Source organism: Silurus meridionalis, chromosome 17 (genome assembly GCF_014805685.1).
Source record: "Silurus meridionalis isolate SWU-2019-XX chromosome 17, ASM1480568v1, whole genome shotgun sequence".
Lineage (NCBI taxonomy): Eukaryota > Metazoa > Chordata > Actinopteri > Siluriformes > Siluridae > Silurus > Silurus meridionalis.
The window spans coordinates 15332917-15348474 of record NC_060900.1 but is presented as its reverse complement, the minus strand read 5'-3'; the positions used below and the strand labels follow the sequence as shown (position 1 = coordinate 15348474).

The 15558-nt window shown below is 39.3% G+C and overlaps 1 protein-coding gene across 2 annotated transcripts; it reads right to left on the bottom strand.

The window, feature by feature from the left end:
* On the bottom strand, positions 1-15558 carry mapk4 (mitogen-activated protein kinase 4). 2 transcript variants are annotated; one of them, XM_046871528.1, is made up of 7 exons: positions 15167-15558; positions 13253-13324; positions 11994-12574; positions 4704-4848; positions 3973-4134; positions 3687-3873; positions 1-1476 (listed from the first exon to the last, which is right to left on the bottom strand). In XM_046871528.1, the coding sequence occupies exons 3-7, from the start codon at positions 12534-12536 to the stop codon at positions 576-578; spliced, it is 1938 nt and encodes a 645-aa protein (XP_046727484.1). In that variant the 5' UTR covers positions 12537-12574; positions 13253-13324; positions 15167-15558; the 3' UTR covers positions 1-575. The 2 variants fall into 2 exon arrangements, with proteins under 2 accessions (XP_046727484.1, XP_046727486.1); XM_046871530.1 differs by having other exon boundaries at positions 13253-13321.

Genomic DNA, 15558 nt, shown 5'->3' with positions numbered 1-15558 from the left:
TATATTACAAGGTATAGGTTTATTAGGTGAAAGCTTTGGAAACCGTAATCAAGCAAAGCATTACTGTGGTACTATTGCAAAGGTGGAGATTACAATTGTATAAAAAGCAGCTCATATGCAGAGTACATGATTTTTTTTTTTATATAAAACCTTTTAGATGCAATTAAGTAATGTTGGAAGAACCTTAAAACTACATTTAGAATAATTTCAGTTCTACAGAAAACGTGTACCCTTTTTGGAATTCTATGGATTTCTGCATAAATGGCTCTAAAATGTGAACTAACATCCTGCACTCATCAATTTTAGGCCTCGCATTAGAATTCTGGAACATCTGAGGATTCTACAGTATGCCCTTGCACTGAGGTGTGTAAGACACTTATTCATAGGGAGAAAGCAGGGGAGTCTTCAATTTTTCCTCAGCGGTTCATACATTATTGGAGTTGTTCTTAACACGGTCTGGCAAAAATGTTCCGTACAGTGGTATGCATCAAATGTCAGTGAAACTTTGCAAAAGCAGCACAAAGTCAAGTTTTCAGTTACTCCGTTCTAAGCAGATCTTCAACTATTCTTTCATTCTACCATTGTTCTTTGTGCAAACTATGAGGTTTGACCACATCTGATGAAGATTGAGATCTAAAAGGATTGTGATCTGATATTCTAGAGGTACAGCTAATGCTACCCTGCTTAGAAGTTACATTGTTCTCATGCTTTACTTGTGAGATGAACACATCCAGGTCAAAGTGAGAATCTTCCTCTCTGCTAGCTGTTGGCGAGACTTTGTTGTTTTGAAAAGGGGTGGGTGATGAGGGGGACGAAGGCAACAGAGAGGGAGGAGAAAAGAAAGAAGCCGGACTTCTCCTCCTGTGCTGAAGAACTTCGGAAGTGTAGAGTATAGAAGGTGCCTGGGTTGGCGTGCGTGGTTGAGGAAAGAGGGTAGGGGAAATGGGTAAAGGGGGAGACCCTGGTGAGTTTGGAGGATCCTGAGGTGAATCGGGAGAATGAAGGCCCAGTTGTGTGCTTGCCCAACGTGAAATCTCCTGAAACAAATCAGCAGGCTCCTCCGCATTCAGCTGCTCAGGATCCCCCCCTTTGGGAGATGTGAATGTGTTGTGCTTCCAATTAGACAAGTCCAGAATCAGCTTTGGCTCAGAATAGTGTTGGGGCCTCCCATCCCTCCATGCTATTTTATCTAAATATGATGGAGAACCCACTTTGTAGTCACAGGAGCGGCCACAGTCCAGCTCCATATAATGGCCGCAGAGTCTGTCCAAAGATGAGTGCGACTGCTCAAGAAATCGCTCTGCCGAACTGCTGTGAGAGTGCTTACCAGGATCCACCAGAGCTTCCTCAATGAAGGAGGTGGAATTAGCTCTGGGATCTTTCTGCACCTCATCTTCCTCAGTCTCTCCCATTTCTGACATGCTTTGTGTACTGCCACACTCGTCCTGCTGCTTCCAGCACAGATCTGAAGACAGACTGAAGAGGTTTTTAGTTAATCTAAATATAATATGAATAGATTTCGAATAAAGACATCCTGTTCCTTATGAGTGCTTTAAATCTTTTGATATAAGAATGAATTAAATACTCTTGATCGAGTATCTACATTGTATATTCCAGTATGGTAATGTTTGGGTTAATTTTTCCTTGGTCAATATGATCAATTTGAAGACCCACACTCATCGATGAACAAATAATTAATAAAAGGGTTTGAAAGTAATGATGTTTTCAAATATGCATGGTGAGATTTGTATAAAACACTTGAAGTTGCTGTAAAGGCTATTTATTATACAGTGGTGCAAAAAAGTATTTAGTCAGCCACCAATTGTGCAAGTTCTCCCACTTAAAAATATGAGAGGCGCCTGTAATTTTCATCATAGGTACACTTCAACTATGAGAAACAAAATGAGAGAAAAAAAATCCAGAAAATCACATTGTCTGATTTTTAAAGAATTTATTTGCAAATTATTGTGGAAAATAAGTATTTGGTCAATAACAAGTTCATCTCAATACTTTGTTATATACCCTTTTTTTGGCGATGACAGATCAAAGGTTTCTGTAAGTCTCCACAAGGTTACACACTGTTGCTGGTAGTTTGGCCCATTCCTCCATGCAGATCTCCTCTAGAGCAGGGATGTTTTGGGGCTGTCACCAGGCAACACGGATTTATAACTCCCTCCAAAGATTTTCTATGAGGTTCAGATCTGGAGACTGGCGAGGCCACTCCAGGACCTTGAAATGCTTCTTACGAAGCCACTCCTTCGGGCGATGTGTTTGGGATCATTGTCATGCTGAAAGACCCAGCCACGTTTCATCTTCAATGCCCTTGCTGATGGAAGGAGGTTTTCACCCAAAATCTCACGATACATGGCCCCATTCATTCTTTCCTTTACACGGATCAGTCGTCCTGGTCCCTTTGCAGAAAAACAGCCCCAAAGCATGATGTTTCCACCCCATGTTTCACAGTGGGAATGGTGTTCTTTGGATGCAACTCAGCATTCTTTCTCCTCCAAACACGACAAGTTGAGTTTTTACCAAAAAGTTTTATTTTGGGTTCATCTGACCATATGATATTCTTAAAATCCTCTTCTGGATCATCCAAATGCTCTCTAGCAAACTTGCTCAGACAGGCCCGGACATGTACTGGCTTAAGCAGGGGGACACGTCTGGCACTGCAGGATTTGAGTCCCTGGCGGCGTAGTGTGTTACTGATTACAAAAATTACAGGCCTCTTGCATCTTTTTAAGTGGGAGAACATGCACAATCGGTGGCTGACTAAATATTTTTTTGCCCCACTGTAACAGATTCTTTCCCAGTAATCAATTTAATATCCTTATTCAATTCAAAATTAGAACAAGTCCACTTAAGCATTTGGAATGAGCTTGATGCATTTTATACTTCTGACAAGTCACTCTGCTGTCAAACTATTACAATTCCACTTTGCTCTTGGCCTGTCCTTCTTAAAACCCAAGTACAACTTTTGGACATCTTTATTTGAGAAACATTGTAGAATCAGCCTGATTAACCTCCACCTGCTTATTCTCTAAGTGACAAATAATAACCTTCATGTTGCATCTGGCCATCTGGCTGCAGGCAGTACAGTATGATACTGTGAGAGATTTAATTAAGAGAATAATTCATGAGCAGCTATATATAACCAGGCCTTTATGTCATAGAGCACTAAGGTCATTTTCTCCGATTTCCCTCTTCTGCTATTTTGGCTTCATTTTACTGCACAATAGATTTTGTTACCACCTGCCGTCTTTGAAGTAATCCTATTTAGGTCTAGAGGAAATATTTGAAATGAATACTTCATATGTTTCATGGTGTGCTCTCTCGTTCACTTATTTATTTAAATTTGCTTACGTGCTCAAGGTGATGTGAACTGTGGAACTGTATATTTTATTGTAAAACACAATCGAAGCAGCCTTCACATCATGCTGGAAGACTATGCAGAATATTATCAATTTTTTTAATGAGGCTAAAGTGACTGAAATTAAAATTTAAAATGAAACGCTTAAGCTTCTGTATATTGTATAAGTAAGGCAATAAATTTAATAAAGAACAAGCCTCACTAACATCACAACACCTATCTAGGTCTGCAAAAGCTTACATTGGGGCTGTTTCAGGGAACACACTATTTCTACACAGGAAGCTCTAAAAACAAGAAAAAGGATTTGGTACGGTACCTGTCCCAGTGGCCATGTTCGCTCACCAGGCTGTCCTCCAATTCGTCCTCTATGCGAAAGGGCTGGAGGGACACAGGCTCATCCTGAGGACAGGAATACTGCCTGAGGAATGAGTGAGACAGAGCTGCTTCTGCTGTCAGACGGTCCACAGGGTTGAAAGTCAAGATCTGCTCCAGGAAGTCTATGGCTGAGAGGTAGAATGGAAAAGAAGAGTGTGAATTCTCAATTCCCCTTTGAAAAACCATTTTACTGAATAATCACTTGCTTATTAATTTCAATCTCTGACCTTCCTCCTCCACTTCAGGGAGCAGCTCTTGCAGTGATCTCCTGACCTTCCAGTTGTGATTGACATAGGATGGCATGACTCTCAGCAACTCCTTCCTGTCCTCCTCCCTAATCACTGGCACTGTGTCCAGTATTAACTGCATCTGCTCCAGCTCATGGGCACCTAGAGTATAGCATTCTGATGTTGCTACAAAGTTTGTAGTATACAATAATCTGAAATGTTTAGTTATGTACTAGTAAGCAAGCGGCCAGAGAGTGATCTTCACAATTATCCTCTAAAAATGTAGTGAAGAACCTTTTCAGGAAAAAAAAAAACAGAAGGTTATGATAACAGAAAAGAAGGGACCAAATTGGTGTCAATGCTCATGGTACACTATACAGTGAAATGAGACAATGTTCCCCCAGGTGCAAGGTGCTACATAAAAACATGAAATTACAAAAAATAATTAGACTACATAAAGGGCACGTGTACAACACAAGACCGTAAACATAGTGGCATTGCAGCAATGACCAATTCAGTAGATCTGTAATAGTGCAAATGCTTTGTCCATATAATAATGAATATTGTTCATACAATCTTGTGCAGTCAAGTGCTTAAGTACAGACCTTTGTATGGAGATGTCGAATGGCAACAAATGTGCTCAGAATACTCCGACATCTATTTGGATCATATTGGAGCTCTTTATATCTCAGTCCATTGTTTTATAAATATGAATGAATTACCGATCTGACCTGCAAAAAGCATGCGTCCTGTTAGCATCTCGGCCAGGATGCAGCCTGCGGCCCACATGTCGATGGCCTTGGTGTAGTTGTTCGGAAAGAGCAGCAGACGAGGGGAGCGATACCATTTAGTCACCATCCCCTCTGAGAGGTAGCCCTGTTTGCGCGCACACACACACACACACACACACACATACACACACATTGCAGGCAGCTGCTGTCTACTGGCAAAACACGTGGGCACAAGCAGCTTGTGTTGACACATTGCTGCAACATAGAAGACACTTTATAACTAAAAACAATGGCGCACCACTCACTCTTTGTCACGGAAATACATTAAGCTTCATGCACATAAAAAACAAGCTTCATCTCATCATGCCTAGTCATTATGAATCTCAATGTACTTATATACATTATATAAGATAAGATAAACCTTTTATTCGTCCCACAGTGGGGAAATTTCTTTGTTACAGCAGCATGAAAAAATAAAAAATAAATGTAAATATATAAAAGAATAAACAAATAGACATACTATAGTATACAAGTATATACACAACGGACAGAAGCATTGAGACACCTGACTTTTTCTGCCATATGTGGTTCTTCATTCCTCATTGAGAACTGTTACATACCACGGAGTTGGAGGCACGTCTTTGAATGCAGTAGCGTTAAATTTTCACTAGGTGACCCAAACATGACGATGCCCCTGTGTAAAAAGCAAGCTCCATGAAGATATGAGAATTGGGTATCTTTGACTTCAACTCTACTGAACACCTTTTTTGATAAATTGCATCACTATCACTAATTGTATCACAAGCACACTCCAAAGATCTAGTGGAACATCTTCCCAGAGGTCTGGAGGTTATTATAACAGCAACTGGACACTAAATGTTTAATTTATTGTTCAAAAAGCACATACCAATCATATGGGCAGGTGTCTACAAACATTTGACAATATAGTGTATATGGCTAAGAGTAAATTCATACAGATGTTTGCTTAAAGCAGTGCCTAAGTTGCCAATCATTTGTTCAGAATAAAACAAAGAGGTAAAATCGGTACATCACATTAACTCTCCCTTGGGTATATTTAGGTAGGTGATCCAGTAGGGTGGAATGTAAGAAAATGTTGAGATTGATGATGTGTTCCTAAAAGGAGCTGTTTACTAATACAATGGGAGGAGATTATATATGACACATCAGTATATCGGTAATTATTCATCTACACCAGAGACATATGCTACGTTTTGCAATGGGTCTTTCACTCGCTAATATTCTTTATAATTTACAGTTCCAGAGTCAACTCGACTACGTGATTTTGTTCAATATACATGTCTATAACAGTAAATTTGTTTGCTTTACTATTATGATTTATACCACAGCATTGTTAAATAAAAGCTCTGATAGTCCTGATAGCCAAACATAATTCAGAAGAAACACTTGTTAATATTTCTTTACTAACTGCTCGTTCACAAAGACTTGTATAACAGACAGACAAAAAGAATGTACAGTGAGGAAAATAAGTATTTAAACACCCTGCTATTTTGCAAGTTCTCCCACTTAGAAATCATGGAGGGGTCTGAAATTGTCATCGTAGGTGCATGTCCACTGTAAGAGACATAATCTAAAAAAAAAATCCAGAAATCACAATGTATGATTTTTTAACTATTTATTTGTATGATACAGCTGCAAATAAGTATTTGAACACCTGAGAAAGTCAATGTTAATATTTGGTACAGTAGCCTTTGTTTGCAATTACAGAGGTCAAACGTTTCCTGTAGTTTTTCACCAGGTTTGCACACAATGCAGGAGGGATTTTGGCCCACTCCTCCACACAGATCTTCTCTAGATCAGTCAGGTTTCTGGCCTGTCGCTGAGAAACACGGAGTTTGAGCTCCCTCCAAAGATTCTCTATTGGGTTTAGGTCTGGAGACTGGCTAGGCCACGCCAGAACCTTGATATGCTTCTTACAGAGCCACTCCTTGGTTATCCTGGCTGTGTGCCTCGGGTCATTGCCATGTTGGAAGACCCAGCCTCGACCCATCTTCAATGCTCTAAGGGAAGGAGGTTGTTCCCCAAAATCTCGCAATACATGGCCCCGGTCATCCTCTCCTTAATACAGTGCAGTCGGCCTGTCCCATGTGCAGAAAAACACTCCCAAAGCATGATGCTACCACCCCCATGCTTCACAGTAGGGATGGTGTTCTTGGGATGGTACTTATCATTCTTTTTCCTCCAAACACATTTAGTTGAATTATGACCCAAAAGTTCTATTTTGGTCTCATCTGACCACATGACTTTCTCCCATGACTTCCTCTGGATCATCCAAATGGTCATTGGCAAACTTAAGACGTGCCTGGACATGTGCTGGTTTAAGCAGGGGAACCTTCCGTGCCATGCATGATTTTAAACCATGACCTCTTAGTGTATTACCAACAGTAACCTTGAAAACGGTGGTCCCAGCTCTTTTGAGGTCATTGACCAGCTCCTCCTGTGTAGTTCTGGGCTGATTTCTCACCTTCCTTAGGATCATTGAGACCCCACAAGGTGAGATCTTGCATGGAGCCCCAGTCCGATGGAGATTGACAGTCATGTTTAGCTTCTTCCATTTTCTAATGACTGCTCCAACAGTGGACCTTTTTTCACCAAGCTGCTTGGCAATTTTCCCGTAGCCCTTTCCAGCTATGTGGAGGTGTACAATTTTGTCTCTAGTGTCTTTGGACAGCTCTTTGGTCTTGGCCATGTTAGTAGTTGGATTCTTACTGATTGTATGGGGTGGACAGGTGTCTTTATGCAGCTAACGACCTCAAACAGGTGCATCTAATTTAGGATAATAAATGTAGTGGAGGTGGACATTTTAAAGGCAGACTAACAGGTCTTTGAGGGTCAGAATTCTAGCTGATAGACAGGTGTTCAAATATTTATTTGCAGCTGTATCATACAAATAAATAGTTTAAAAATCATATATTGTGTTTTCTGGATTTTTTTTTTTAGATTATGTCTCTCACAGTGAACATGCACCTACGATGACAATTTCAGACCCCGCCATGATTTCTAAGTGGGAGAACTTGCAAAATAGCAGGGTGTTCAAATACGTATTTTCCTCACTGTAGCTGTTAATATAGTAAAATTGTCTGTTATTTAGCTGCTTTGTAACAGGAAGTAATATTTTGTACCACATGACAGTCTACAGGACAGAAGAGTGCTTTCAGGTTTCCCAGTAACATGACGAGCTGCATTTTTGGTTGGGAGAGATTGCAATAAGGGAAACCTGAACTGTTATAATGTCAGAGCTACGTGAACTAAATAATTTCACAGATGTTTTAAAAGATAAAAGTTTACTAAAAGTAATACAAATTACTTGGCCATATAAGAGGATTTAAACACATTGGGAATTGTTGTCATAAGAAAAACTACAGAGTGGGTTCTTTTTCTATATTCTTTTTCCATATCTATAGCCAATTGTCTTTACCAGAATGCATCCACTACAGCCCTGGGCTTTCGAATAAATGACCCAGCATCTCTTGAAACTTTAATGAGAAACAGCTGATGTAACTGCATGGCCTCTAACAGACCCCCCCCACACACACACATCTACACCATCTTTTCTTTTCCTCCTCCCAGCTTTCTCTTTAGAGGAGGTGATGAATCATTGACGAGATCGTACCAGGCAGATTCCTCAGAGTGAGGTGGGTCGTGAAGGGGACACAACAGAAATCTCATTCACCGAATTTGGCCACCCTGTGCCCTACCTAACAAATAAAGGCAAATCAATTTTTTCTGCAGCCACTGCAGTAAATAAAGCAGGTTCTAAAAAATGAACTGACAAATAGTTCCAACCAGTTTGTTTTCATTTAGCGCAACTAAACAAGCCTTTAAAATCAAGGTAGATTATATTGTACATCGAAATATCTAAAAGGGTCTAATAATAATCTACAAAATAAGTTTCTCAGGTTCCCAGGACAAGCAAAGTAAGCAGAGTTAACCAGCAGTGATTTAACAACTAGAAAATGAGGGCAAAAAAATGCCTATTTGACATTTACGGAGGAAACATTTTATTTACGATGTAGCTATATTTAAAATTATGTACTTTTCACTGGTACAACATCCATCAAAACTGTAACTCTAATAGTACAGCACCACTAATAGCAAAGGTATAAACTGGTTAAATGTCTAATAGTTCCTATTAGGTGAGAACATTTCTGGATAAAGTATTGAATCAGAAGCATGCAGGTAGGTGGGACGACTGCCATAGCATTTATAGTATAACTCTCCTAGCCTTAACTAGCTGATCACACTTATTACACAGTATTTACAAAAACATTGGACTGGGCAAGCACATAGTGTTTTATTTATTTATTTATTTTTTTAGAAAGTTCCCTACTGTGGGACGGGACGGGATGGACAGGACGGGTCAGGTCGGGTCTTGTCTCGTCTCATCTGTTTTGTGGGCTGTAGCATTTGTTTTCACCAGGGGATTTTTGCAGTGTTTTAATGGTTGCCAACAGACCAATTTTGGAAAACAGTAGGGGCTCGGACATGTCACCCTACTCACATAAAGCCTTATTGTTCATTCAAGTTGTTTAGAACAAGGCCTAGTTTTATGTTCAGCTTGCTCTGTGATCCTTTTCAATTGGAGCCTAGCACCTTTCCCTCCCTCCTGTAAAACTGACTCTCACTTGGATTTCATACAAGTCATCATTCATTTTGATCTTTCATATCCTGCTGATATTACACGAAAGCAGCACAATGGTGGCAGGAGAAGCTGCGTTAATCTTTCACAGTCTTAAACCTGAAGCAATCAGGTAATACATTTGTTGGTAAACTTTTGAAATGTAGTAATACAGAGAGTGTCATTTGTTTAGAACAAGGACACTAACATATCTTAGAGACTCGTAATCTAAATGTAGGACAAAGTAGGTCATCTCTCTCTCTCTCTCTCTCTCTCTCTCTTGACAATACTATAAAAAATAAACTTAAATATATTGTAGAATAGTCAATGTGGAGCTTGTATAACAGTACAGTTTACTGTCTTCCCGAAAATAACTCAATATACAGTCTTTGTCAATATAACTAGCAACAAAAGTTATGTCAAACTGTTAAAAGTGTAAAGTATTTTGTGTGAGCACCATTGTTATGTAGCACTTAATCATTCTGTGCATGGAATTCACCAGAGCTGCACAGATTGTTGCTGGGATCCTATTCCACACCTTCATAATGACATCACAGTGCTGCTGGATGCTGGACACATGGCGCTTCTCCACCTTCTGCTTGAGGATCCACCACAGGTGCTCAATAGGTTCAGGTCTGGAGACATACTTGGCCACTCCATCACCTTCAGCAAGGCAGTTGTCATCTTGACAGTGTGTTTGGGGTCATTTTATTTTTTGAAAAACTGCCATTCGGCCCAGTTTCTGAAGGGAGGGCCTGATGTTCTGCTTTAGAATGTCACAGTACATGTTGGAATCCATGTTTCCCAAAATGAACCACAGTTACTGAGTACCAGAAGCAATCATACAGGTTGTCTTCAGCAAACTGTTTGCAGGCTTTCTTGTAAGCCAGCTTCAAAAGAGACTTCCATTTGGGACCACGGCCATGCAAACCGACTTGCAGTGTGTGGTGTACGATCTGAGTGCTGACAAGCAGCCCTTTAGCTTCTGCACCCTCTAAAGCAATGCTGCAGCACTCATGCATCTGTTTTTTGAAGCAGCTTCTGCACCTAAGCACAGCACGAGGACTCAACTTCTTTGATGAACCCTTGCGAGGCCTGTTCCAATTGGAACACATCTTTGAAAACCTCTGTATGTCTCTGGCCACTTTACTGTAACTCAGTTTCAGGGTGTTACCGATTTTCTTATATGTATCTATATCTATCTATATTTGTGAAGAGCAATAATTCTAATTCTCAAATCCTCAGAGCACCACATTTTAACTGCTCCAATACAAGATAAACAGATTTGTATGGTTCTGTCAAGCAGACAAAACCATAAACATGATGAATAGGACAAAGAGCTGTTATCACTTAGGGTGTACTCACTTTTGTTGGCAGCTATTTTGACAATAATGGCTGTATGTTGAGTTCTTTTTAAGAGGACAATAAATCTTTACTGCTATAAAACTTACACATTAACTACTTTAAAATATATCAAAAATCTAAATATAATAAGTTTAATTTCTACAGTAATGTCCTTGAAGGAGCATGTAGTTAAACACAGTTCTCTTCATCGTATTAAGTTAAAAAAATAAGGGGATCGTTGTAGTGGGTGCAGAGTGGGAATTTCTGTTTCAACAAAACGTCTGAAAATAAGTTTTAACTGAACACGTGAATGCTGATTGATTTTGAGAATAGCAAGTAGCAAGACATGAAAAAAAAAAAAATTTCCGATGGAAGGTCTAGCTTCACCTCCTGTAAATTCTAAAAGCATAAATATGAAGCCGATATCTGGCCATTCTAAAACAAATTTATTTCAAAAGACAGAGTGTTAGGTGTCTAGATCAGACACAGAGAAAGTGTAACAATGAAAATCACTGTGTGCAAATACTTATTTTAAACATCATGTGCAAATTACAAAAATTTATATTTCAATACAGTTTCTTACCAACTGTAATGCTTTCAGTTTTAATAGTCTTTAAACAATATTATGCATCCATTCCTCTTCGGTATTGCATTTTATTCTGGTCAAGATTGTGTTGGGACAATGCCTGCTATCACAATCCTATTGTTCAACGAAATTCAAATTAAATCATAACCAATCTGCTTTGTGTAGCCACTATGATCACCCCTTAGCTCCACCCATGCACCCCTAGCTTATGTGTTTAGGATGAAATTCGCTGACATTTTCTGTAAATGATTCAAATTTATGATGTCAGCTTACACCACTCAGGAGGCCAAACCAGTGTTTTTGCATAATGTGCAGTCCCAGGTGTAACCGCCTGGTAACACCATGATTTTCTATGACTACAGTGGGAAATGCTGTGTCAATAACACAAACTATTGCAAAGCTATTGTTTTATATATATATATATATATATATATATATATATATATATATATATATATATATATATATATATATATATATATTGCTTATAAAAACTAAACTGATGATAGTGTTCTTCAAACGTTTCATGTCCTATAATAAAAAAAAATGTGCACAATGGAGGTGTAATTTGTCATACAGTGAATGTATTTTGGAAAACTACCACATCCATTAAACACTGTGCTGAAAATCATTTACACACTATTTCATGCTCTCAAATCTGCACTAAATTCTAAAATCTAATAAATATTGCTTTGTTCTCTACCTTGTGTGAGTAGTGTGGGTCAACAATGCGTGCCAATCCAAAGTCTCCTATCTTCAGCAGCATCTGCTCAGTGTTGATGAAGATGTTGGCTGGCTTTAGGTCACGGTGCAGCACATTGGCTGAGTGGATGAACTTGAGTCCTCGCAGAAGCTGGTAAAAAAGCAAAGTGGCATGGGCTACTGGCAATGGGTCCTGCTCCAATATCTGGGCCAGATCTGTTTCCATAAGCTCTTGCACAATATAGATCTCTGTGACTTGAGTGAGGTTGTGGGGTAATGGCTGGCCACAGGGGCCCAGTGCTTCAAACACTCTTACTATGTTCTCATGTTGAAGTCGGCATGTGATTTTTACTTCACGCAATGCATGTTTAATGCTCATGGCGTCACGCAGTGCCAGCTTCTTAACTGCCACTCGTTGCCCACTTCGTCTATCAACGGCAGACAACACCAGGCCAGATGCACCCGTGCCCAGGGGTCGAAGATCGTGGAAGTTACTGCCGAGATCAAAGCCATGTCTGAATGCAAAAGAGCTCCACCTGGCCATTGTTCACTGAGGAGTTGCTTGAAACTGCCTGAGGGAGGCTGAGGACAGACGAAAACTTAATAAATAACATGTTCAAAAAGGGAACCACAATAACTGAATACATATAATCATCAAAAAAGGCCTTCTCTAGTAACACTAATTTGTGTTACTAGACAAATATAAACAAAATATGAACTAGGTGGATTTAAGTAAATTATGTACTTTTTTGAACAAATTTTTCTTTAATATCATTGTATCAGATGGGCAGCAAGCTGTTAAATGTATTTATAAAGAGATTAAAAACTGAAGCCAAAACGTCTGATCATTATAGTCATCTTTAATTAGCATCTGCTGAACTGATTTCTACTTTGCATGAAGCCCATAAATGAGGGGGAGTTTTATTCACACAGCCATATCAAAACAAAAAGCATGGTAGGCAGAATACAACACAATTTCATGGTATAGGGCAAGTGTTTCCATAGCAACACCCCACAACCTGATATGGTCTAATACCATATACAGTTACAGCATACACTTTTTCCTGTGCTTCAAGCTCTTATTCCAAAAGCCGCTCCATCTCTCACTCAAATTGAGTTCTGCTCTTGCAGAAGCTCCAGATTGTTTATACTGTTGGGGCCACACATTAGCCTCACACTAGATGCTGAGCTGGAGCTGGTTTATGTCTGATACTGAACTGATCGTGATGATCAGGGTGTAATCTGAGAGATTCTACTTGCCATCTTGGTCTTTGTGTTGGCTTTTCAGCACCATGTTTGCCATTATCTGCCGAGGTTTCTGTGTATTCACTGCTGAGAGAGAAAGAAAGAGAAAAGCTGAATACAAAACACAGTTATACTGAAACCAAATTATAAAAAGGCCTGTACTAGGCAAATGTTGGTTTTGTTCTTGAAGTTATGCCTAAAAAGACGTGTTTGTATTTCTCACAGGCTATGCATGTATTATCTCTTCTATTGTTAATCATATGTTCACATAAAAGTCAGAATCCCTACACACCAAAATAATTTTGTGGGCTGTCAATCACATTTATTATTAAAAACAAGAAAGAAACTACATCTACAGTGTGTAGTTTAAGGCGTCAATGAAGTCTGACTACATTGTCCTTGGCTTCAGCCAGCAGCCAATAAGTGGAATGACAAGTTAAAGCATGTAATAGTGTAAACAAATTAAAGAAAATATGAGAGTCTTGTAGTTTTCCTTCTTTGATTTCATCTTTTGTTTTCATAAAATAAAATAGTAAAAGATGCTTGTTATATTTCTAGCCACCTACTGTATTAAAACCAAGCCTTCCTTTAAATGACCCTAATCCTAAATCTACATATCCTTTATTAGCTTTTTATTTTTATAATTTTTTTTTTTGCAAAATTAAGAGAACACTGAATGGATGTGATGTGATCGAATAATAATAATTATTATAATTACAATTTGATATGCCAATATTCATACATAAATTGCAGCTCAATGTGCTTGAAGTCAATTCTCCTATTTCCCTGTATTATAGCTATTGTTTCCTATGCTCTAGATTCACCATGTTCCTGGATGGTTATTGAGAAGGAATAAATGAACTTTAAAACATTACACATCTGTGGAAAAAATAACTAAAAATGCCCAAGCCCCTAAAATGACAAAAATATTAAAATATTAAGTTTTTAATGGTTTTAAAAGCACTCCTAGCTAGAAAGACTAGGTCTATAGTAGGTAAAATCTAGGTAATAAATAATGATAACAAATCCAATGTTTAATGCAAAATCAGGATACACATTTTTTTATTTATAATGTTTTCTTTTTTCCTTTAATTACCATTTTGTTATCTGCTACAACTGATGGAGCTACAAACCATAAATGAAGCCAGATTTTATGGAGCAGGACGAGATCTATTGGTTAAATTGTTGCTAATTTCTTGAAACAATGGTGTTGTTAAGACCTTCAAAAGCTTGATATTTTGACAACACCTGGTGCTTACTAAAGTGTGTGTGTGTGTGTGTGTGTGTGTGTGTGTGTGTGTGTGTGTGTGTGTGTGTGTTTTAAGTGTAAAACTGTGTAAAGTCCACATACACATACACACACACACACACACACACACACACACACACAGACGGTCTGCATTCCAGTTCTCCAACTTCATAAATAATGCACATTGCTGTGGCTCTGACTGCTGCTGTTTCACTGAGGGTCCTGTTCTGCAGCAGATACAGAAGAACATACAGTACATGTAAGAGGCTCTGGCTCAAGATGTGTGGGTTAGAAACGATTTGAAGGGCAACAAATAAAAAAAAACAGATAAAGAGCACATTAGGACAGCTCGGTGTGTTGTTTGAGGTACAAAGTAAAAATATTCAGACGACCTCTCAGATGAAACTCGCCGCCACACAATAACAGGCTGCTGTCTTTCTTCTCTCCCTTTGTGTGCGGGGCAGAGCGTTACATCGCCGATATACTACATAATCACGCCTGTTATAAATGCATGAATTAATGAATGAAAGTGAGCGGAGTCTCAACGGGACAATCAAGTGAGATTAAACCGTCCTGCTCGGAAGGCAGAGTTATGGGTGATAGACAACAACAGTGGAGAATCCGTGTATCGGCCCAGCATCCAGTGACAGAAGTACAAAGGGAGCGATGCTCCACCTTACCGTACTACACTTCAGGCTTCTTCATGGCTCTTACGCTTCTCCGTGCGAAACCCAGATTGTTGTCACGGGTTGAAAACGTTCCCATTTATCACGTTTTCCCATCGGTTATTGTGTGGCACCAGTGTAGACGGAGATATCGCAGTCAGAGTATGCTACCCTGTTATCAGCTCTGCGTCAGGAATTTTTCCGCCTATCAAATCATCATACTACATCTGCCCCATGTTGTGATAAGACACAGCCTGCGAGCCGAGAATTAAAAACAAAACAAAACAACTCTTCTCTTTTCACGCATTTTTCTTCCACACGGAGTTTCCTCCCGGCTTTCTCCTGTTCCAAAGAACTCGCTTCTGGTAACCCCCGGCGTGACGTCACGTTCCGCCCGTTGATCTGGA